The 23813-nt window shown below is 46.4% G+C and overlaps 2 protein-coding genes across 4 annotated transcripts; one reads left to right on the plus strand and one right to left on the minus strand.

The window, feature by feature from the left end:
* Positions 1-2087: 2087 nt before the first annotated feature.
* TMA7 (translation machinery associated 7 homolog) lies at positions 2088-5748 on the minus strand. Its single transcript, XM_084214699.1, has 4 exons — positions 5690-5748; positions 5558-5613; positions 3720-3807; positions 2088-2262 (listed from the first exon to the last, which is right to left on the minus strand). The coding sequence occupies exons 1-4, from the start codon at positions 5703-5705 to the stop codon at positions 2228-2230; spliced, it is 195 nt and encodes a 64-aa protein (XP_084070825.1). The 5' UTR covers positions 5706-5748; the 3' UTR covers positions 2088-2227.
* A 27-nt stretch (positions 5749-5775) lies between these two features.
* CCDC51 (coiled-coil domain containing 51) lies at positions 5776-9927 on the plus strand. 3 transcript variants are annotated; one of them, XM_084214681.1, is made up of 5 exons: positions 5776-5793; positions 7162-7388; positions 7512-7858; positions 8147-8311; positions 9049-9927. In XM_084214681.1, the coding sequence occupies exons 3-5, from the start codon at positions 7541-7543 to the stop codon at positions 9823-9825; spliced, it is 1260 nt and encodes a 419-aa protein (XP_084070807.1). In that variant the 5' UTR covers positions 5776-5793; positions 7162-7388; positions 7512-7540; the 3' UTR covers positions 9826-9927. The 3 variants fall into 3 exon arrangements, with proteins under 3 accessions (XP_084070807.1, XP_084070808.1, XP_084070806.1); XM_084214682.1 differs by lacking the exon at positions 5776-5793 and adding an exon at positions 5805-5859; XM_084214680.1 differs by lacking the exon at positions 5776-5793 and adding an exon at positions 5846-5945.
* Positions 9928-23813: the final 13886 nt, after the last annotated feature.

Consider the following 23813-nt stretch of genomic DNA (forward strand, 5'->3'; position numbering starts at 1 on the left):
AAATCCTTTTTGCATATTGTCTCATGCTGTGGAGCACACATTTCTGTTCACTGTCCTCCCCTCAGACCACCTCAAGTTATCTTGGCAGGGATCAGCAACCTCATTCATTTCATTCAGTAATTCCTGGGGCAAACAATTCCTTATTGATACACTGCCAAAGTTTTATTTCTCCCATATTTTGGAGCGTGTTGTCTCCCTGTCCTTCTTTCTCCTCATTTAAACCACCCCCCCAGTACACACCAGTGGAAATGGGTGGGCAGTGTGGGCAGGGATCTGCCACCATCAGTGTGACTGATGAACGTGAAGTAAAGCCAGCCTGTGCTCTCACTGAGCATGTAGAACTAACTGTCTCTGGTTGTGTTTCATGGGTTGGAGCTCTGCCCCAAGAGGTACCAGTGGTGGCTTGCGTTGCCTTCAGTGTTCTGCACAGATGCAGGAGCAGTCCCTGCTCTGTATCTAAGGCAGCTTTGTCCTACATTTTTGTGTGAATAGTTTTCTGTTACCAAAGGTACCCTTATCCAAAATGCAAGAATGATGCAATCTTGAATTTCAGCCTTCACACGCTCTATCTGACTGGCAGGACTCAATCTGATGTCCAGAAAAGTACTTTTAGAGAAGACAATTTCCTCAGTATCACCAAGGGCTGATTTTTTCCCTTTTGGAGGACAGCAGGGATCTGATCTTGCAATGAACCAGGGGCACGTGAGATGAGGCTACAAACTACGTGGCGGCAGCTGTGTGAGCTCATGGGCCGACGCCGCATGGCTCGCCGGCTGCTGGGGGCTCGGGCACAGGCACAGGGGGAAGGGCAGGGCGAGGCCCCGGGGCCGGAGCCTCCCGAGCCGGGCGGGAGCGCTCCGGGGGCCGCGCCGAGGGAGCGCCGGCCGCGGGAAGCGCTGCGCGTGCGCACAGCGGCGGGCACGGCCCGCGCCCAGCCATTCCCGCGGCCGCCGCGCGGGGGCGGCAGAGCCCAAGGAAAGGCGGGGCCCTCGCGCGCGGCCCCGCCCGGTCCCGGTGCCGGTCTCGCTCCGTGGCAGGGGCGCTGCCGGCGGCCCTCGGCACGGGCCGATGGCACGGTAAGGCCTTCGCCTCCGGCTCCCAGGTGTCCAGGGCACCTCCCCTTCCCGCCCTGCTAAAACGGAGCCTCGCGTTTCGCAGGGAAGGAGGAAACGCTTCTAGTCCTCATTTAAAAATACCTTTTGAACAAGGAAACCGTCTCAGTAGCACGCTGTGCACCGAACAGCCAACAGCTGCTGTCTCTTCCTTAGGTTCCCAGACTGTGCAGGCCCAGATTTCCCATGTAACTCCCCCTGCCACTGCAGCCCAAGAGTCTCACTGTTCTCAGAAGCCATTCTCTCTCTGCAGCCATCAGCTGCTTTGCCTGACAGAAGGAACAGTCTGTATCACCATTTCTCTTCAGTAATAAGGCCTTTGAATTGATTCTTTCCCCTGTAACTCCCACCTTAGGAACAGCACATGCCTTCCTTCAAGTCTCCATAACCAGTGTCCAGTCAGTGCCATTCATTTTGAGAATTCAGCTCCTGCTGCCCTCCCAAAAGCACTGCTCTCCTCCCCTCTCCATCCCAAAGGCATTCCATGAGTGTGACAGAGCTGTGATGTCAAGATGTAGCTCAGGAAAATGGTGCAGTGACAATTTGTAGGACAAAGGCAAGTGTATATTCAGCAGGCAGTGGGACTACAGGGCACAGCAGAGCTCTTTAGTAGGAACATGGGAAGGAGTTGTTTTGGAGTGGCTGCCCCAAGGTGCTGGTGATGGAAGTACAACCCAACTTTTGTTTAAAGAAAACTTAGAGCTCTTAGGAGAGCACACACTGCTATAGCCATATCTCAGACAACTGCAGCTAAACCTAAGCCTCCAGAATAAAACTCTGCAGATTTTAACACTCAGGCCCTGACTCCACTGTCAAAAGAAAGGAGAAGTTGAAATTTATTCTCACAAATGACTAGCAAACAACCAGAGGTACTCAGGCTGCACAAGGGCACACATGGTCTTCAGTAGAAGTTTCATTTCCGGTATAAAACAGTAAAGCCATTTTTAAACAAAACCTACATGTAAAGAGAAAATATCACATCTTAACAAAAAGGATTTATTGTGACTAAACAAAATGTACACTGTTTCCCAAATGACAGAGTGTTTTCAAGACTCTCTGAAGTCTGCAGGTCCATTGAGTAACTTGATCACTTCTTACCCTGCAGTTTGATCAAGCTACTTTTTGCCAGACTTCTTTATTCCACCACTGGCTGCCAAAAGAAACAACACAGCTGGTTAGGTGACTGTGACAGAGCTTAGCTCCAAATGCAGTTCCTCATAAAGCTGAATCCCCCCCACTAGACAGTCTGCACAGCCCAGGTCCCCACTGGTGAACTGTTTCTCCATCTGTGACTCCTCCTGTGTGGTTTTGATCTCTCACACCTTTCTGTGAAGAGTGATTTATTCAACATTAGAAATTAAGTTTCTCCTGGAACCAAATATGCCCCATGATTCTAAAATGGAATGAAATATCCCAACAGTTACTTTGTTTCTCCATTGACTATTTCTTACACAGCAGGAGCAGTCTGGTCAAATCAAAATCAAGACTAAGGGAATAAAAACATTGGTATCCCTACACTAAAGCCCCCAGCTGGGATCAAAGCTCTACAGAAGCAGGTACTGGAATTCCCTGCAGATTACTGAGGACACTAAAGTGAAAGAACACCAGGTATTGACACAGCAACAAGTGTGGCACTTGTTGTAAATGCTGTTTTTCTCCATTTGTGTCAGGTATGACCAGTGGGAAGGAAAGAGAACAGCAAGGCTGCACCAAGACAGACTGCAAGGGCTGAGGGTCATCAACATACTCTGTATTGCAACTTGATTCAAACAGCATTGCCCTGCTATGCTAGAGCCTTTCCAAGGCTCTTGGAACTAGGCTGACCCTGCCACAGCAACACAACAGTGGTTACCTACTTTGGTAAGCATCAGACAAGGGCTGATGACTGACACTGAGTCTAGAAAAGGGCAGAGAAAGAACTCTGAAGAGATCTGTGAGCTCAAGAACCCTACACAGGATGAGTTTAGGATGGCAAGGACAGAACAGAGACAGGCAGGCAGGGTGCACCCTTGAACGTCTCTGATGGGACTGGCAAACGCTGGAGGAGCAAAAGGCGAGTGCAGAGCCATGTGAGCACTCTGACTGTCACTGAGACAGAGAATGGCCCCCATGGGCCACCAGGACACACCCTGTGAACTCACTTCATGCCTCAAAAATTTTACAATCACTCAGGCAGAGGGATTGAAGCCAGACTGGCTTCCAGTCACTTTTTTATAATGAAGAAATTCATCCTCTCAGAGGACAAGCACTGGATTTTTCAAACTTGGAGGACTGTGGCAAAGCCTACATGTAATACACCTGAAAAGAAAAGACTGGTGTGCTAAAAAAAGAGCAGAAATGTCCCTGCACATACCAGTGAAATAAGTTAGTGTGCCAGACACAGGGATTTGCCTGCTGAACCAGAACCTGCATCATCTGGGGATGAAAATGCATAGAAAAAAAAAATAGCCTCTATTTGTTTCATATCATCTGTACCTGCCATTGACTTATTTATCTATGTCCAAAAACCCAGAGACACCTGCCTTTTTATGTTTGTCAAGCAAAAACATTAAATTTTTGAAGCCAGCAAGACCCCCATTTCTCCTGCCAGGATGGCACCTCACTTACCCAGAGGCCCTTTTCCAGCAGCTTTTGCTTTCATCTCCTCAAGTTTCTTTTGCTCCTCCTTCTGTTTTTGTTTGAATGCCAGATCTGTCTAAAGGAAAGAACAGCAGCATTTTTTAACATCTCTTCCACAGAAAAATTCAAGAACAACTGAGAAGCAATGAAAAACAAATGAAATATTCCAGCATCAACAAACACCTGACTGGACCGAGGCAGGATGGCTGAATAATGCCAAATATGCAGAACATTGTAGAACTGTCACAAAGACCACAAACTGAACTTTAACTCTGTTTGTTTGGTCTTTCTGGAATTATTTCCCATGGCATAATCTCATTCTGAGATTTTGACTCCTCTGACTGATAGGTATTTGCACTAACACCATTCATGAACATACCCTCAGTGACACATGAAGCCCAGCAAACAGGCACTAACAAAAACATTTAGGCTATAAAGAATGTAAATAAAAAGGCTGCTTTCACCTGTAAATTTTTTTTTTTAAATCCTCTCACATATATGTCATTTTTGCTGGGTTGTATTAGTTCCAAGCAATCTAATTAGACTTCTGGCAAATTGTGCAGGCAAGGCAGCTATTGAGCCTCCTTGCTGGATGAGCCTCCAAATCCAGGAGAAGTCAGACATACTCTGTCCCTTAGATACACATTCTTCACAGACACCAAGGCTGAAAAGGACCCAGATTTTTAACTCGGCACTCAGGACTTTGGGGAAACTGAACTGAGGACCTTGACAACTGAGATTCCACAGATTCTTCATCAATCCAGTCCATGGCTCATCTTTACAACTGCAAAGCTTTCCTCTTCTTTCATTAAAGCCTCCCTTGCTGCAGTGTAACCATATTACTTCCCCTACCTACCCCTCACAGAACAGAATATTCTGTTTCTCTCTCCAGGTTTTCCTGTCTCCTGTTGGCAACTGTGTCTTTCCTAGTAAATCAATCCCTCACATTTATCCACTTCTGTGGGGTTTTTCTTGCAATGTGTTGCTCCCAAGTGCTCACAGTATTGCAGAGCTGAGACAAAAATAAATATTACATCATTTGACACACAAATGTTTATAACTTGGATCCTTGTAAGCACTTTATTAGTTCTACCATTTCTTTAACAATAAAGCTTATTTAGAAAGCTATGACTTTTTTTCCTTTTTCAATCAGGTATTGTATCTGCCTTTTTCCAAACAGTGGCACCTCATCCATCATGCACTATTCTCAGAAATAGCAGCTGACATCCATACTTAAATGTAAAGAGTTCAGAGTATCTCTAACACGCAATTCACTAGTACATAATTTAATGCATTCACTAGTACATAATTTATCCAAGCTACACAGTAATCCCAGGCTCCTGGGAGCGCAGTGATTCGCAGAGTTCAGCTCGCAGTCTGATGCTTCGGCCAGGGCACTCCAAGCCCCTCCGACAGGCAGCACTGCTGCATCCACCAGCATGGTGGAACACAGGCAGGATGTCGTCGTGGCGTCAGAGAAACACAGAACGGCTCGGGCTGGAAGGGACCTTAAAGATCATCTCGTTCCAAAGCCCTGCCTTGGGCAGAGACACCTTCCACAAGCCCAGGTTACTCCAAGTTTCGTCCAACCGGCCTTGAACGCTTCCAGGGATGGGGCAGCCACAGCTTCTCTGGGCAGCCTCACACAGACTCATCACCCTGACAGGCAAGAATATCTTCCTAATATCTAATCTAAACCGCCTCTCTTTCACTTTGAGCCCGTTCCCCCTCGTCCTGTCACTGCCTGCTCCTGTAAATGTCACAGGAACCCCCGGGCAGCCAGGCCCGCCGGCTCCCTCACAGCCGGGGCTCTCCCGCCGCCCTACCTCATCCAGGTCCTTCGTCTGCTTCTTCGGCTGCTTCAGCGGCTTCTTCTTGCCGCCTGCAAAGACAGAGGAGACAGTGAGGGCCGGGCGGGGCCGGCCGGGCAGCACCGGCGGCCCCGGGCCCGGCCTTACCTTCCCGGCCCGACATGGCTCCGCTCGCTCCGCCCGCTCCCGCCGCTCCCGCCGCTTCCGCCGCCGCTTCCGCCGCCGCCGCTTCCGCCGCCGGGCCGGGGCAGGTACGGGGCGCGGCGGGGCCGGGCCGGGGCCGGGGCCGGCCGGGAGGGGAGCGGCGGCTCGGCCGGGTCGGTGGAAGGGCCCGCGGGCAGGGACGGGGTCGGTGGTGCGGAAGAAGCCGGCTGCGGGATGCGGGCGCGCCTCGGGGGTGCAGGTCTGCGCTCGGCCCGGCGCGGGAGCGCTGAGGGAGGCGGGACCCGGGGAGTCGAGTCCCGCTGGCCACCGGCTCTGTGCGTGCGGCAGCTTGTGAGAGTGTGTTTGTCAGTGACGGCAGGCAGAGCAAATGCTTCTTGCGAGGGAGGCAAGAGAGGAACCAGGCACGTAACCTCAGACTAAGCATTCGCAACTTTCTTGTGTCCTCTGGGCTCGGGCTGAGATCACTTTCATCACATTCTGTGACTGTCTGCATAGAAATTCTTCTTCAAATCTCAACTTTCTCCCTCTTTTTTTTCTATTCTCCAGTAACCTGAATATTAGGTTAAACTCTTCAGGGAGTAATGCAATTAAGAGAGGGGAATTTTGCAGTCTGGAACAGACAGAATTGAGCTGATGTTTATTGTGGCCTGCGATGTAGAGTAGGTGTTCAGCACTGCTGTTGACAGTAGATGTGTGAGTGATGCTGGCAGGAAAGAGAACTTCTTTCATTTCCATGTTCCTGTGGGTTTGATCTTACATGTTATGCATGTAAAACAACTGGTAAGATTTTAATAATGCCACTTGGTGTTATTATTAATTGTTAGAACTAGTCAGCAGGGGAATGAACCTGTGGTGGTCAGAGTTTTTCCAGCCATTTTTTGTCGAGATGCCTGTATTAACCACCTAAAATTTACAAGGAAAGATGTTTTAAATAATTTTTTAAACTATGCAGCAGCTATCAAGTGTTCTCAGCAATTCATGTTTTCATATTATATTAGTCAAAACCTAACATGGTCATATTCAAATTTCATATAAAACCTGACTGAAAAGTTCTCCAGTTTCTAGTTTTTAGAGTAATGTGTCTCAGTAGAATTCTAAGATCATATTTAAAATCAGTAGACAATAAACCATAACTAGCAGCCTGCTTTTGCAGGGTAAGCGAGCATTTTAAAATCCAGCCCTGTGTGTTAGAATGCTGCGTGTTCACTGCCTGAGATTTTTCTATTCTTGTGGCTCGTCCTGGTTTATTATTTTGTAAGCAGTCTCATGGGAATACTTGTATTTGGTTTAGCACTTCTGGGTTTTCCCTCTGTCCTTTGTGTTTTTGTCTTTGCTTCCTGCAACACATCCTATATCTGTGCAACGTAAGATAAAGAGAATGATTGAGCCACACTTCTATTTTTATCAAGATTTTGTCTCCTCTCTGCCTTTTTTCCTTTTCTGTTCTTTTGCAGAACTGTGAGTACCTAAGGCACAAACCAGGTGCAGTCACTGCTCTGCTGAAGCACTGAATTTCTCTGAAGTTACTCCTGCTGTTCCTGGATCTGCACATGATCGCTGCTCACGCCGTGGGTGAATTAGTAATCAAGAAGCATGAAGCATGGTGGGAGTACTTCCTAACAGAAAATCAGGAATCTGTGGCACAATTGCACTTTGTTGAAAATTGTGGAAAGTTCTCTAGGTGAGCAGTGGTGTAAAAGTATCGGTGGTTTAGCCACTCTTGAATTGATTCTTTTTGGCACACATGTAGCTGAAGAGCTGTGAATCAGCCACACTTCAATAACTTCTCTTCTTCTCCTTGTAGCACTTTTATTTAGTAATTAAATTGAAGACATGGGGCCTATGAAATACAAATCAAGTGTGTCCTCAGTGTCCTGTGGTCTGCAGTATCACCATTCATTGATGAAGTGGAGTCCAAAAGTGAATTTACACGTGGTGAGGACTTACTGCCCATCGGCGCCCAAGAGGCCCGAAGCCAAGTCTGCAGTGGAAATGGCCATGGGTCTCCTTCATCGGATCACAGAATCAGGGACTGCTATGGGGAAAAACTCCCTCCAAAAAGTGTCTGCAACATGCAGGAATTGGTGGGACAGATATGAAGAATTTGTTGGAATCAATGAAGTTCGAGAGGCTCAGGGAAAAGTGACAGAGGTAAAGATGGAGATAGTGTGGAATTTTTAAAATGATGGATAGAGCTATATGAAGCATAAACACTGTCTGAGACAGAAAAGGTTTTCCAAGGAGAATTGTGTCTTTTTCTGCTTTGGTTGTCTGTGTGCAGGTACTGTGAATGTGTTCTAGGCTATGCATGTAGTAAATAGAGCTTATCCTCTGAATTGAAACGTAGTGTGTTTTATTTTGTTGGTGGGGCCCCCCCCCCCAAAAAAAAAAAGGTCTGTATGTTAGTAAGTCTCTAAAATAAATGCTCTTTCTTCTCAGGCAGAAAATGTCTTTATGATAGCTCGAGGGATAGTTCGAGAGGCTCGTGAAAATGTAGAAGCCCAACAGATTAAACTGAAGGAAATTCGGGATCGCTTAGACAGGGTCTCTCGGGATGACACCCAGTATTTAGAACTGGCTACTCTGGAACACAGGTTGCTGCAGGTAATTTGTTGGTACTTAAGCATTGGTGAATATGTTAAAAATTTGTGTTCTTTGTTTCCTTCACTAGTGATTCATTGTCTTTGTAGATGCAGTTCAGTTCTGAAGTGCTCAGAGTTAATTTCTTAGGGTACTTGTTTTACTTAGTTGTTATCAATGGTTTTACCCCCTGTGCAAATTTTACATGTTAATGCTAAAGTAGAGTAGTAAATTTGGAGAATCAAAGTGAAGATAATAAGCCTAGAAAATTAATTGTAGTGGTGGTGACCTGTACGTCAGTAGTTAAGAAAAAGCTGCCATTTGATGAATTAACTCTCCATGGGATGAGAGTGACTCTTTTCTGGCTAATCCATGGAAGTTCTCTCAGCTGCTTTCTGCTGGTGTCTGGAGAAGTTAGCAGGGCTGAAACAGTGAACATTATGGGGAGTGAAAGACCTTGCTCACTCATACCCATTTTCTATCATCACGTGGCAGATTCTCATGTACAGGATCTTCAGCTGTGATTCCTGATAACCTTTTCCATTTCTCAGACTTAGAATGATGCCTCATTGACTTAAGTAGGATTAATAAAGAAAATCCCACAGTCAAGGGAAAATTTCTGAAACTACTAATAGATGTTGCCAATTTCCATTCCTTCACCTGCACTGGAGTTTGGGGGTTGGTTTGGGGTTGTTTTCCTTTACTATAGACTTTATAGCTTCATATTATACCTTCTCTTTTCATCACTCTATTTCTTGCAGGAAGAGAAGAGGTATCGAGCTGCATATTTAAATGCAGAGGAATCTGAGAGAGAAAAGTTCTCTCTCTTCTCTGCAGCTGTCAGGGAAAGCCACGAGAAGGAACGCACAAGAGCTGAAAAAACAAAGAACTGGTCTATTATTGGCTCTGTGCTGGGAGCTGTTATAGGGGTTCTTGGTTCCACCTATGTCAATCGAGTAAGGCTGCAAGAATTGAAAGTTTTGGTGCTTGAAGCACAGAAGGGCCCAGTAAATTTACAAGAAGCCATCAAAGAACAGGCCTCCAGCCATTACTTGCAGCAGAAAGATCTCAGTGATGTCATAGAAGACCTAAAAAATGTGCTGCAAACAACAGCATCGAAGGGAGGGAAAGAAGGGGCTTTGTTAACTAGAGAAACCAGGAATGACTCCATAAAAATAGATTCTCTTTTAATGCCTTTAAATGAGCAGCTGAACTACATTAAACAAGTCAGTTCATGTCTGGGGAGTTTACAACAGCAGTTTAACAGTCTGCAGGAAAGTATCACACAGGTGCTGTCTGAGCTGCAGAGTGTCAAACTCGCCATCCAGTCCCGACCTACAGAAAGAGTGATGCCAAGGCCTGCAGGGGAGGGCAAGGGCCAGGCTGCTGCTGTGAGAGATGTGATTCTGGAGTTGTGTGATACCGAGCGGAGACTGGAAACGCAAATCAAGAGAAGTTCTATTTACAGCACTGCACTGACATGTGCTATGTTTGCCATTACTCTGCCTGTACTCTATATCATACTGAAAGGGAACTGATCCCTTATTAATTGCCACAACTTAGTAGATTAATAAAGGTAAACTTGCACTCTAAGTACCTGGAGTACAAGTCCAAATAAAGCTGCTGTACTGTTTCTCATTGTGCCTTCTCCTGTATATTTGAAATACTTGAAAAGCCTTAGTCCATTACTGCTGCAGGCTCCATGTCAAGTCTCTGTCACACTGTGCGTTTTAACAAGCAAAGGAAATGCCACAGCTTGATCTGTTCATTTCATTCACTGCTTCACTCTTACTGTCTAGTCTTGTGTATCAAAACAGCATCCAAAATGCTGCTCTCAGCCCCAAATTGCATCTGTGAGGCCCAAAATGGCCCCTTCAGACCCTGAGTTGTACCCCTCCTTGCTCCCAGTGCTCCACATCATCCCACAGTGGTCTCACTTGTTCCCATCAGGCTCTAACTCACCCCAGTGGGCCCCAGTTTGCATCCCCAGTGGCCCCAGTAGCCCAGGACAAGCCCTGTAGGGTAATCAGGTACATACCCTGGGTACCCTGACCCACAGATCCCTGTACCCAGCCCCAGGCCACTCTGCAGCCCCAAGGCACTTCCCAGACCCCTTGAGATTCTGGGGTTCAGACACATTTATTGCTGGGACAGACAGGTTTTGGGGCCTGACTCATGAACTGGTGTCCTTCCATCCCCACTGTTCCCCTCTCCCCCAGGTGTGGCACAAGGAGGAGTCTTCAGTTGCACAGTGCCAGAACTGAGCTGAGGTGAGCCCCCCAGGTCCTGCATGCCCTCAGAGCCATCAGTGTTCCCCCATCACCTCCCCCAGGACACCATGGAGTCCTATTACATCTTCACCACCCCAGACTGCAGCCACTACTGGACCAATGGACATGATACAACTAATTAAATATACTGTGATTTTCACTCTGGAGCTGGATTTGTGATTTCTTGTTCCAATTACTCCTTCGGTCTGTCATTGTTTTAAATGCCTCATGTATAATTCTCTGTATTTTGCTCTTTTATTTCTTCATAGTTTTGCCATTTCTTCATTCACAAATCATTAGGAGTTATCTTAACAAATAGCTGGATGATGAATTTAAAATACATTGAAGCTACACGTGGTAACCTTTTCTGAGGATGGTTTGTCTTGAAGTATCCAAAACGTTTCTGAAGCTTCAGCTCTCTGTTATTGATATCTCCATGTCCCTTCAGGCAGGGAAAGAGGCAAAGGGTTCAGATACAGAGCTGCATTGAGTATGATGGTGTTTATTCTGACAATATCAGCCAATTATGCTTTCTCTACAGCCTCCTTAACCCGTCATTCCCAAGGTATTTTGTGGTTTTAGTAATCATCTGTGGAGCAATCACTTTCTTATCCTGCTAGTATCTCACTGGGACTTTCTCCAGGTTTGTTGTTTTGAGGTTTTTTCCTAATCTTGTCCAACCTGGCAATTGAAATGCTACTCTACAGCAGGTGCTTTTAAGCCAGTACATTAGCAGTAATAAACACAAACTACAAAATAATATTTGGAAAGAAGGGAAAGGTCCAGCTGCCTGTTTTTCCTGGAAGGACGAAAATTGGCTGATTGCAGCTAAACACTTGCCTGAACAGTTAAACATCAGTATCTGTGTGTGGCCTCACAAGGTTTCTGGTATGGCTCAGATAAGAAATCATTCTCTCCCTGTGATGGCAGCAGATAGGCAAGTCCAGTGTGGAACCCCTGCTTCACAGGCACTTCTGTGGGACCTCTGCAGACAAAGGAGCTGCGTGCTCACTTCATGTTGAAATGCTTTTGTGTGAGCAACTTGCCTGTCTGGTACACATTGCTGTGGTGGGACTTTCTCTTGCTCTAAGAGAGTTTGAAGTTTTGATTGTAAGCTCCTAAGACTGCAAGATCTTTGGGACAGGGACGTATGTGGCACCAACTTCATTTGGTATCATTGGGTGTTAATGACAGAATAAAGAAACAGTGTTAGGAATGATCTTTAATGATTCACTACCTGCAAGAGAAATGAAAGTGCAAAAGGTGGTTTTGGGAAGTGCCACTGCTGATTTGTATATGGATTATTTGAAGTGTGAAGTGAGTAACAAATATTTGTCAGGGAAGCAGTTTGATCTGCTGGCTTCAGAACCGGGATAAAAATTCCCATACACTTATCTGTATCAAGAAGTGTGCATACAGATCAATAGAATTCTTCAAATCTATCATATTTTATTTTATCATTTCACAAATATTTTTACAGGTTATATTTCTTGCAGGAGCTTGATGAAAATCAGACAACTGTGTAGTTAAAGGGGAAGGACGAGTACAATGGTTCTATTCGTAATTTGCCACACAAGTCACTGAAAATTTTGCTCTGGCTTGGGGTTTGGGGTATTTTTTAAGTTTAACTACAAAAACTTGGCCCCCCCTTACTATAACTGGCTGAATTTTTTATTTGACATCACTGAACATGTGGATTGTATATATCAGCATGGTTTTTCAATGCTAAACTTGAAAGTCAAGCAGCACTCACTGAATTGTACTCAGTGGCATCAAAAACGAGCAGAGGTCTGAGGCTAAACTTGTGAACAATACATGAGAATACAAAACTGAGGGCTGTTTATTGCTCTACAGAAATCTGCTTTTTACCCATTTAAAGAGAGTATTTTGATAGTTTGTAGCTTTAACTCTATGTATAATTACAGGAAGAAAAAGTCAGTCAAAGACTGTATGAACAGTCAATGAACAGTAGCAAACAAATCTGTAATAAATGATTGTCTGAAAAAACACCTGAAATTTGAGAAGAGCTGCAAGGTGTATGTATCAAGATGAAAATAACTGGCCATTTGTAGGAAGTTTTGAAGGCTCAGGAACAGATCCTGAGTGCAGCTGGCAGAGCTCTGTGTTACAAGTAATTACCATGGCTCACTTAGTTCTGCTCTTCCTTGCTAAATCCTCCTATGTGAAGTGACAGCAGAATAATTTCAATTAGGGAAAAACCCTTGTAATTAACTGTGACTATATAATAATTAGGAGAGAAGATTTATGTATTCCCTCAATCCTGGATTAATCATCACTCCATTGTGGCAATGAGCTAAATGTGTAGCTTGGCACTGCACTGTATGTGCACCCCAAAGCCAGAAGGTGTGGCTGCAGCAGTGGCAGCTGTACCTGAGCTGGCTAAAGGCAATATCCAAGAAGATGCTATAACATGGACTATATGTATAATCTGTTTAGCACTTTGTGCTAAACCTTTGTCATGGTAACACAGGCAGCAAACACATGAGTTTGAACAAAACCAGCACAGCAGGACAGGGGGTGTTTACCTGGGCACTCACCTCAGTGCAGGTACCTTTGCAGCAGTGATTTACACAAGCACATGACATCTCAGTGCATGTTTCCTGATGATTCAGCCAGGACTAAGTGAATACTTTTTGCCTGTGCTCTTCAGGTCTATTCAATTAAAACAAACAAGAACAACAACCAAAAAACCCCCCCGCCCCCCCCCCCCCCCCAAAAAAAAAACCAAAAAAAAAAAAAAAAAAAAAAAAAGAAAACCACACACACCAACCTGCATTCTGTTGTTCTGTTGCATACCTTTGGGTTATTAAAAAGGTTTATAATAGATAGCTGAGTTTCCATTTTGGAATGAGGTCTCTCAGCAGATCCTTTCTTCAACGAATAATTTCTGCTGGCTAAGGCATTTTGAGACTTGAATTCTTACTCTGTGAGCTAAGATCTCTCTAGGCAGGATGGTTCAGCCAGCCCTGGGCCCCAGTGCTCATCCGAGGGGGATGGTGGCTGCAAAATCCTGCACAGGACTGACCTGGGTACTGTGTGCAGGTCAGAGGAAGGCAATGCTCATTCAGATTAGTTCCTCTGTCTGGCAGGACACAGAAGCTGAGTTAGGGAGAACCTGGTTAGAGCGACAGGAAGCCCTTTGATAGATATTAACTATAGAAAAATGGGTAGCAGTGGCCTGAGCTTGGCCCATGCTAAGCTATTTTGGGTTCTTACTGCTCCTTGAGAAACCACCAGTAACTCAAAAGCAAACAGCTTGTGGCTATGGAAATAACTTTGAATGAGGTCACTGCAGACTTCTAACAGTAGGTGCATTCTGAAAAGTTGCCCTTCCTTCCACTCATGAGAGAACTAGAAAATGTTGCTTAAGAACCCAGGACAAAAGCAGTTAGATGTAGTGTAACATTCAGGATATATATTTATTTATTAATACTTGGGTTTTGAATGTTCCAACATTCTAGGACCCTGGTCGGAAGTTGCAGGTGCTCCTGTTGATTTCTATGTATCTGTTTGTTTGGAAAAGACAGTTCCTTTCACAACATACCTTCTAAAAACAAATACTTCCCTCTTTGTGGAGCATAGGAGTGCTAGAGATGTCCTGTTTACCTCAGAAAAAGGTTTGAGATTTGCTGTAGGAATGAGGTTTGAGCTAGGAAAAGGCAAACAATGCTGGATTTGTCCATATTATATTTAGAACTGTATTTTATTGCCAGATTTTTGCTAGGAAGTTACATTCATGACCTCACTCATAAAGCAGAGAGAAGTGAGATTTCTGGTGCTTGGCAGCTGGATAATCTGAGAAGGTCTGTGCTTAAACACAGCAGCAGAGCTCCAAGATAAAGGGATTGCCACAAGCATCCCAAGCTTGTTTTGCTGTGTTCTGCAGGGAGAAAGGCAAACCTATGCAAATAGGTGTGTGCTCAGTCTCTTGCTCTACCCCTGCAGGTTCTGGGGTGTTGGCTATTTTTTGTACTCAAAATCAGATCCTTAAACATCAACAGACTGCTGCCAGCAGAACTGTAGGTGCCCAAATGGCCATAACAAACACCTTAATGCTGTTTCTAAATGTTCTGACAACTGAAAACTTGAAAGGAATGGAGTCAGACATGAAGTAGGGCAGATGTAGTTAACCTTCAGCTGGTCCCTGAATTACTGCTCTAAATACACTTTATTCCCAGAAGCTATAGACAGTATTCACATATCCCTTGTGACTTTCTTAACTTGTCTCGTCCCCTGCTTGGAGGGGAGGAAGAGTAAGAAGGAAATCAAAAGGAGCATAAACAGCTGCTTGCCTTGTGATTATCATAATAGTTACGTAAGAAACTTAGCTAACCTGCTTAGAACCAGACATTAACAAGAGTTTTTATGGAAAAGGATCCTTTAGGGATTTAAATATACTAAAAACAACACAACAAAACAAACCTTCTGAACCAATGAAAATCAAAAATTGCCTTCATTTTTTCCTCAAAATGGTTGTTCTTTGTGTGACACCATTTTCAGCTGTATAATGTTTGACAATTAGCTTTTTCTCTAGACTTTGATTGATTTGTTTGGTTTTTTTTAAGAACAGCAAAATTTTTGTGCAGAATGATAAAAACTCTTCCCAGGAGGGGGAATGGTTAATCCCACAGACAACACCCTTGTCACTCAGAAGGGCTGCAAGAGGGGTGGGAAGGGGGCACTGTAACATCCCTAAAGTGCACAGAAGCTCTTCTTGCCCTGCTCCCAAGGCAGGCCCTATCTCCATTTGCCTGCACCAACCCTGCCATGGGACAGAAGGAAAAGCCTCTCCTTTCAAATGTGCTCTCATAAGGGTTTTGCTGCTTTTTAAGTGAAGCTTGCAGATCTTTTTTTACCAGACAGAAGGGGCTGCAGGTTGGGACTGGCTCTGGAGGAAAGGCACAAAGGGGATTAGTGTTTTGAGTCAGGAATGGGTTGGAGCAAAGAAAAGTTGGGGATTTTTTATTTTTTTTAATGCTCTTAGTCACCAAAACTGGATTTTGGCAGATGCAAGTTGAGTGCAGTTAAAATGTGTCTGATTAGTGAGATGATAATTCAGTGAGCTCTAAGCTAAAGAGCGATCCAGTGAGTGGGGTGTGGTAATAGGATGGCTTTTTCTGTGTTGGGAGAAGAACAAGTAAGGGATCATCTCCTCATGGAGCCCTCATGGGCTCAGATACAGCAGCCTCCAAGGACTCTTCAGCATAAAGAAGGGCCAAGGAGCAAAGGTCCAGAGAGGCAGCCAGCAGTTGAAATAATCCTTCCTTTGGGAGACCGCGGTCGTGCTGCCAGATCCTGGGGACTGTTCAGCATCTCTAAACTTTCAGACATATTTTTTCCTTCATAAAATTTGGGGGCTGGGAGTAAGAGAGACTGATGTACTGTAACAAAGACAGTGGATGTTTAATGACACTTCTGAACGTGGGATTTGTACCAACTATGTCCCTCTGAAATGTCAGAAATGAACGTGGGAGGAAAGCCGGATTCAGACTTTCAGAGCAGCATTATCCCTTCAATGGAGATCTGTAGCTTCATCTGTAGCCAAAAAGGAGAAGTGATGGGCACCCCAGCATAAGGTAAATTCTGTGCTTTGCACAACCCAGGCCAGGGCACTCTTCCTTAGTTTGCTTTTACCTACAGCTCCTGTATCACTTCTTCACATCCTCAGAGATGTTTTCTTTCCTCCACACAGAATTTGTGGCCGGGTGCTTAAGGCATAACTCCATCTTTTGTCTGGGGTTGCCAAACATCTGGCAGTCAGCTCAGCAGGCAAATGACCAGTACTCACAGTCAGTCACTGCATGTATAGCAAGTCAGTTGTTAGACTAACTGTATATTCACTGATCAACAACGCAGCAGAGCACAGCACATCTGGGGAACACAGGAGTTACAGTGTGAGCGAGAAAAATGGGAGCATTAATTCTGTCCCTCTGTAGAACTGTTACTGACAGAACTTACCCCTAATTCAGAGAGAGGATTTTATGCAGTCAGTTCTCAGTGGCAAGAAATGCCTTTGTCTCTTACACAGAGCACCAGCCTCTGCTCTGCCTGTAACTGGAGCTTCCAGCTTCACAGGAATAAAAATCACAGAACCAGCAGTCAGTTTATATTACACATATCACTTCAGGCGCTTCTGCTTTATGGTGCTTTTGTCTCCACCGACTTCCAGCTAGAATGGTATGTCCTCCGCTGTTTTGCAACTAGAGATAACTATGCTTTTGTCACATTCTTCAATCTGGCTCGTGTGCTGGCTCCCACATACGCTGCAAACTGGAGCTGGGCTGTGCCTAAGCTGCCGATGCTGTGTGTGTAGGGGGACAAGCTGGGTTCGCTGCCAGGTTCGCTGTCAGGTTCTGCTCCCTGTGCCCCGTGCCCGCTGCTGCTCCCCGTTCACTCGCACCTCTCGGTGGGGAGAGCCGAGCACAAAGGCTTGTCGAGCCTGACTGCAAAGTTACATTGCTACAAACGCAGAGGCGAGAGAAATGCTGCGATTTCTTCCAAAATACACAGCTTTAAGCCCAGCTCTCATCAGCGGCGCCGCGGACCCCTCTGGCGCAGCGAGGCACTCGGACCGGCCGGCAGCCGCTCCTCGTTTTGGCGGCAACGTGCAGAACACTCGCCTAGCCCGGGCCCCGCTCGGTGAGGGCGGAGCTCGCCGTGCCCAGCGGCAGAAGCCCTTGGCTCGCCGTGCCCAGCGGCAGGAGCCCTCGGCCGCCGCCGGCCCCCGGGCCGGGGATCCCGGGCACGGCCCGGGGCGCGGAGGGGCCGCTGGCCACGCCCCCTCCCCGCGCCAGCCAATGGGGTCTCACCGCCGGCCTCGTGCCGGTGGGGGGCCGCCGGATCCTGCGGGGCGGGGCCGCTCTTGGGGCGGGGCCTCGAGGGGAGCGGACGGCTGCTATTGGAGGAGCGCGGCCGGGGGGCGGGGCGGCCGGCGGGGAGAGGGGCGGGGCGGGCGCTCCGCGGCTCGGTGCGGGCAGCGCTCGGCGGCGGCGGCGGGAGCGGAGCGGGGCGGCTGCCCGGCAGGTGAGGGGCGGCGGGCACCGCGGCCGCGGGGAGGGGAGAGCGGACTGCTGCCGCCGCCGCGCCCGGCCCGGGGCGAGGAAGGGCTGCCGGGGGTCAGCGGCCGGCGGCAGGTGCCGCCCGGGGGCCGCGCTTTGTCTCCGCGTGGGGGGATGGGCGCGGCCCCTCCGGAGCGGCGGCGCCTCCCGGGCTGGGCGAGGGGGCTCCGGTGGGCCGGGAAACCCCCGCTCCGAGCCGCCCCCGCGGCTGGCTCTGGAGGGAGCCGGGCGGGGGTCCCCGCGGCTCCGCGCCCCAGAAGAGCAGCGGGAGCGGGCGGCGGGGCTGGCGAGCCCCTCCGGTGGCGGTAGCGCTGCCGGGAGCGGGGAGCGGTGGGACCGGGCGAGCCCCCGCGGGCCGGGCATGGCTCGGTGGGAGGCGGCACCGCGCCGAGCGTCGGGCAGCCCGTGCGGCCGCGCTGGAGGAGCTGCCCGGCCCGGGCCCCGCTCCTCGGAGCGCTCTGACTGGGCAATTCCTGCTGTCTGGAGATCTCGTTTTCCACCTTGAACACATTCCTTTTGAAGGAGTTTGCAGCAAGTGTTTGGGCCCCTCTGAGCAGGTGTGTTTTGTGTTCCAGGAGTTGCAATTTGAGATCTTTATTTTCTTAAATCTAAACTTTCTGTGACTGCTGTTTTATCTCAGGGCAGCAGTCTGGAACAGGAGTAGTCCTGGGAGAGTCTCTGGAGTGCTGCTCTAGTTACAAAGAGGAAGGGGCTTACAACCCTGAGTGTTGTAAAACAGCGGGCTCAGTATTTTACTTAAACAAATGCTCTATTCTGTGAAAGGCTGAATGTGACCTGCTCATTTGTGACCTCACTTTTTGAACAGGGATCACAGAAGTGTTCTGCCTTGTGTATGAAATGCAGAAATCGATGACTTTTGTTAATGGTGTGCCTGTGTGACGTCAGGGGGCTAAGCCAGTGATGGAAGCATTCACCCTGATTCAGGGGGAAGCTGATGCAGTGAGCTGTTTTGCTACATGGTTTTGCATTGTAATGGGGAAATTGGTGTTTCCCCTGGTTGCAAATGGGGCATGGAATTTCACAGGTTTTAATAGGGTCACTTTGAGAGGCCAGCAATGCCTAACAGATCACCAGAGAAGAGAGCAAACTAGTTATGGATTGAGAAGAATCTGGCAGGGAAGGTGACTTGTAGGCAGTTTGGTGCTGAGCAGACTATTTCTATGCACATCCACACCTGTGTGCAGCTGACCTGGAATCTGCAAGCCAGGGACTTGCCCTGAACTGAGATTTGGCCAGAAAGCATTTACTATAGCCTGGTCATATATGGAATTTTCTCTTTAAATTTCTTCCTAACATGTGAAAAGAGTTAGGTTAGTAATACGATTAACGATATTTAATAAGATTAAAATCACCAGCATAACTCTTGAGAAAGGTGGGTGCAGACTGTCAGCAGTTGACACTTTTAATCTCTCCCTTCTCCCATGTGAGTGCTCTGAAGAGTTCAGGCTCCAAGACTCTGCTTGCTTTTCAGAACAGAAAAATTCTGCCCTCGCCTGCTGACAGCTCAGGTATTGCCTTACCTTTCATGTCCACCAACAGCATCATATTCCCAGCGGGGCCACGGGATGTTCCCATATAAGGGCAGAGGGAATAGCTGACAGAGGGCTGTAATGAGTGTGCAGAGCTGTTCCCTTCAGTGCCAGTCTTTGTGTGAAGCAGAGTTGTTGCTGGAGTGTTGCTGCTGCTGGCACGCTTGGGCTTTCCTGGCAATGCCAGCAGAGCCTGCAAGGACTAAACCAGCCTGAAAAGTGTCTGTTGCTGCCGAAGGTGGCCCCGTGAGCCTGGAGAGAGGCTGCCTGCCAAATTAAGCAGTGCCAGTTGTATGTTGGGTGTGCTCTGGAGGAAAAAGCACCCACCCAGGTTGCCAGTGTGGGGTGTGTGCTATCTAGCACTGTCCAACAGAAGACAAAAGTAATGGCACTTTCTGTCTTCCACTGTTGCTGTTTGCTTTCTGGAGTGTTCCTTTAGCCAGCAGTGATGGGTACAGGGAAGCATGGTATATTTTTCAGTGTAAATTTCAGTGTCAGCCGGAGAGGGAAAGCAACAGATGAGGACAACTTCAGAGGAAGATGAAGCAGAGCACACCCAGAAATGCTTGAGATTTTTTTCTGGTAAAAGCTTTACTGCTGAATTGGGTAGTTTGACATTATTTCTCTTCTGTTGTCTTCTTCTCTGTCTCAGTCCTTCCTGGTGCCTGTCAAAGCAAACTCACAAGGACATCAATTTCCTCTCCTCACTGACAGCCTCTCCATCTGTCCTGTTTTCGTTTGTAGCTGTTGTTTTTTTTTCCTCCTGAAACTTCAAATTGTTTGTTGTAGCAAAGTTCTGAGCTGAACCCTCCCAATCTTGCATAAGGGCATCTTGGAGGAAGATGATAGGACTTTGATTCATCCCAGCTTGGAGGCTGTGCAGGGTGGTAGCAGTCAGAGGAGGCATGAGCCTGCCTGCTTCCTTGTAAGAATTAGCCCTCTAGATACAAGCGAGTTTCAGGAAGCAGGGCTTGGACTGGTGCCCTCTTTGCTCACCTGGATCTTCAGAGAAATGTCTTTGTGCTCTGTGTGCTGGGATCTGGTGCGTTCTACTGACTCTCCTTTGCATTCCCTATAATCTGTTAAAGCCCTGGATTTGATTTGCATCTATTTGTGGTTCTTGTGAGTATCTGATTGCAGGATTACTGTATCTGAAAGGATTCATCTTCTGCTGTTCATGAAAACCACAGGAGGGCTGCTTTTGCCTTTATGGGAATGTGCCAGCTGGCCTTTCATTGTGCTGGTATCATTTTCCCTGTCCTGTTACTGGAGGCGTCTTTGATGACCTGATGGTTGTGATGATGTCTTTAGAGAAGATCTATATTGATCATTTTTTGAGCTTTGTCTGGTTTCATCTCAGTGCTGGCAGACAATTCCTATAAATTCTTGCATGTGTTTTTCAGAAACAAGTGATTGAGGCAGTGGGAGCACGTGCACAGTCTCGTGACACGATACCGCTGTTCCTCAAGGCAGAGTCGATGCTTAATTTAATTGGGAAACAGTAAACTCATGTGTTGCACTGTATTTACTCCAGCACAGCGGTGAAAGCCAAAGGACCTTTCCTGGTGGCACACTGAACCTGGGAGCCTCTCTAAAATCAGCATGGAGGGAGTTTTGCTGCCGGTGTTTTTCTCTGGCTCTGTGAAGAATCAGCCTGCGTGCTGTGGTTTGCCACAGTGATAACTGAGATGCTCCCCTGCTTAATAAACTGGCCAGGGTTGTAGTTGCTGGAGCTCAGACTTGCTAAGCTGCAAGGGTGCAAAAACACGAAGGAGGATGTTCCAACCTGTACCAACATGCAGCCCTGACTAATGGGAGAACCACAGTGCTTTGGTATGAGCTCTCTAAGGCTCTGCCCCTTCTCCCCAGCTGCTGAAGTAATACAGGCTGAGGACTTGTTTTCACTGCTAATAATTTTTTTTCAGCCAAGTAGTAACTAAGACATCTGAGCTATTCTGAGGTTCCAGGAAACAATTTAGGTATTCTTTTCATTAACTAGAAGTAAGTGCTGCCTCCCAATGCTTGTGAGGGAAAGAAAAAAGAAGAAACAAATGGTTTCAGTTTAGGTAAATTTTTTTGTTGTTGGCTTGTTTTGTTTTGGATTTTTGGGTGGTTTTTTGCGTTTTTTTTTTTTTTTTTTTTTTTTTTTTTTTGTTGTTGTTGTTGTTGTTGTTTGGCTGGTTGGTTGGTTTTTTAGTTTTGCTTTGTTATTAAATCAATTTTTAAATAGTTTCTAATATCCTGAATTTCATTTTTGTCCTTCGCTTTCAAGTCCTGCCTCCCAATCTCAAGAAAGAAAAAGAGAGGAAAAAGAAGCAGAAAAGAAATTTGTGGTAGCATGATCTAATTGTAGATGTTGATCAAAATGTGAAATTAATCTTCTAATGAATCCTAAGGAAATTTCCAGATGCCAGACTTTAATTGAATGGGAACTTTAGTGATGTACTTGCAGTGTAAAAACTGCAAGTACTGTTAGGATCACTTCTTCTGTGCCTGCTAAACATGTGAGATTTTGCTTTGCTTTTGGCTCTGAAGTTTAACTGTGGAACAGCTTGGAACTGTTGAGTTTCCCCAGCCTCTGCTCTGCACCAGCGTTGCTGCTCTCAAAATTCTTGCAACTTCATAGCTACTCCCTTTTAGAAAATGATAATTCATTTCCCTTCTTGAAGTATCTGAACGCTGTAATTTTATCTTGCTACTTGTATCTATTCCTGGTCTATCTCGTGTGGGAAGTCTCCAGTCCCTGTGTCACAAGCTGTAAGTGGACTGATTTTTGCTCCTGGTGGTGGTTTAGCTAGGCTGGTTCTGTACTGGGGAATGGAGTTTAGGAATTGTGTCACCACTTGCTCCAGATCCCACATAGAATCTGTGGTGAGCCACTGGGATACACAGCTGTAAGGTATTGACTAAATGGCTTGCTGTTGCTTTGTATCTGCAGGTGCAGACAATTTCAAGTCATCACCATTCTCCCTCTCTTTGCACTTTTCCTTAATTCTGAAATTAAAGGCAGTGCTTCTGGGTTTCAGTGAAAAAAACATGTGTGTCAGCTTATCTCAGCATAATGTGGTATTGAGTCTCAATGATGGGGTTCATCCTGCTGCTGAAGTTACTGCGAGGAAAATGCAGTCCTTGTGTCCCACCCTTCCCTGCAGCTCTGCTGTGGCAGGAGGGTAGTTGTGCCTAGAACTGTGCAGGTGGAGGAAGCTGATTGTGTTCAAGCATTTATGTTGATGAAACTCGTTTTCTGACTAAATTGCATGTCATTCTATAAATAGAATGGGTATGTTTGACATTTTACCCTGTTATAATAATTCTCAAAATTACTACATAGAAGTAGTGTTTTCAGCTGAGGGTTTCTGCCCATGTATGTAATTTCAAAATAATTTTTGTTTCAATCTTTGCTCTTTTAGCTTTCCTCTACTGCACCATTTCACAATTTGGTTAAGTGGCTTCCCTGCTCTTTGTGTGGAGTTACATTAAGAACTGGAGTGCCACCTGTCTCCCCCACTCTGATCCTGACTCCTGAAGGTTGTGTGCTCTTGAAAACTCTCTGTGCTTACAAGTGCCCATGCCCTCATCCTCCTGTGTGAGACAATGAAGAATTTTTGGGCTCTCTATTTTCCATAAAGAAATGCCAACCTCTGTGGACAGCTGGCCAAGGAAATGCTTGAGAAAATGCTCCTGGCACTGCCTGCTGAGTGTTCTGCTCAGCTGGAAGTCCTTCAGAGAAAAAATATTTGAAGCAGAGGAGCCATGGCTTCAGAGATGGTCCTGCCAGACCAGGCTTTGTCAGAAATAATGTCCTCACTGAAGTTGTTGTAGGGTTTTGGACAGCTTGGAGTTAGTTAATGGTCCTGAAGCAACTCTCTCTTTAGTACTTTCAGCCTCGATCCCAAGATTTTTTTGCATGGGACCTTCTTAAAATGCTGGAGAGAGCAATTGTGTTAGTGAATTACAAAATTATCATATGTGAGAGCATTTTGGTAACACATGTGATGAGAATTTTGATCATCTGTTTGCTGTCTTCCACATACCAGAGTCTAAACTCTTCTCACCTGTCTTCTACTGCCTCCTACTTCTAGTGTAGCCAAAAGTTGTATGTGCTAGAGATCTCTAGTGCAGAAGGAGTTCCTGGACTTTTGAATTGCCCTGACATCAATATTTTGATCTTTATTTGCTTCCTGCTTGACTTTTTGCATACAGATTGCAGTCTACTACTGAATGATTCTACCCCAGAGAATGTTAAAGCTGATCTGCAACTGAATTAATTGCATGAGATCTGTGTGTGCCACTGTGAGAAATGGAGAAGTACTAACCAGGGGCTTGGTTTATTTGGCAGATCGTTTAAGTATTTTGATAGAAATTGATGAAATGAGGCTGCAGGAAGGCTGAAGTACCTGGGGACACTACAGGATTTGTGAATTTATATTCTGATCCTTAGTATTTTGAATTGCATTTCATGTCAACCTGAAACTTGAGAGAGATTTAAGACAAAGATTGCAAGGGCTTTTTGCTGTTTGTCCTGCGTGGCAGTGCAGTTTTCTCATGGCTGTGATGGAGAGGTGTGGTTCCCTTGTGTGACTGTGCCTTCTGAGGCACTGCCGTGGCTGTAACGGGTAACACTGAC

This window comes from Fringilla coelebs, assembly GCF_963513975.1.
Source record: "Fringilla coelebs genome assembly, chromosome: 13".
NCBI lineage: Eukaryota > Metazoa > Chordata > Aves > Passeriformes > Fringillidae > Fringilla > Fringilla coelebs.

What these genes read in the sequence shown, in the direction of transcription:
- CCDC51 (XM_084214681.1), top strand. Translation starts at nt 7,541, where the DNA reads ATGGGGCCTATGAAATACAAATCAAGTGTGTCCTCAGTGTCCTGTGGT. An exon ending in CTCAGGGAAAAGTGACAGAG is followed by an intron (nt 7,859 to 8,146) that starts GTAAAGATGGAG and finishes CTTTCTTCTCAG; the next exon opens with GCAGAAAATGTCTTTATGAT. An exon ending in TGGAACACAGGTTGCTGCAG is followed by an intron (nt 8,312 to 9,048) that starts GTAATTTGTTGG and finishes TATTTCTTGCAG; the next exon opens with GAAGAGAAGAGGTATCGAGC.
- TMA7 (XM_084214699.1), bottom strand. An exon ending in AGACGAAGGACCTGGATGAG is followed by an intron (nt 3,808 to 5,557) that starts GTAGGGCGGCGG and finishes TCTTTCCTTTAG; the next exon opens with ACAGATCTGGCATTCAAACA. An exon ending in TGCTGGAAAAGGGCCTCTGG is followed by an intron (nt 2,263 to 3,719) that starts GTAAGTGAGGTG and finishes TTCTTTTGGCAG; the next exon opens with CCAGTGGTGGAATAAAGAAG.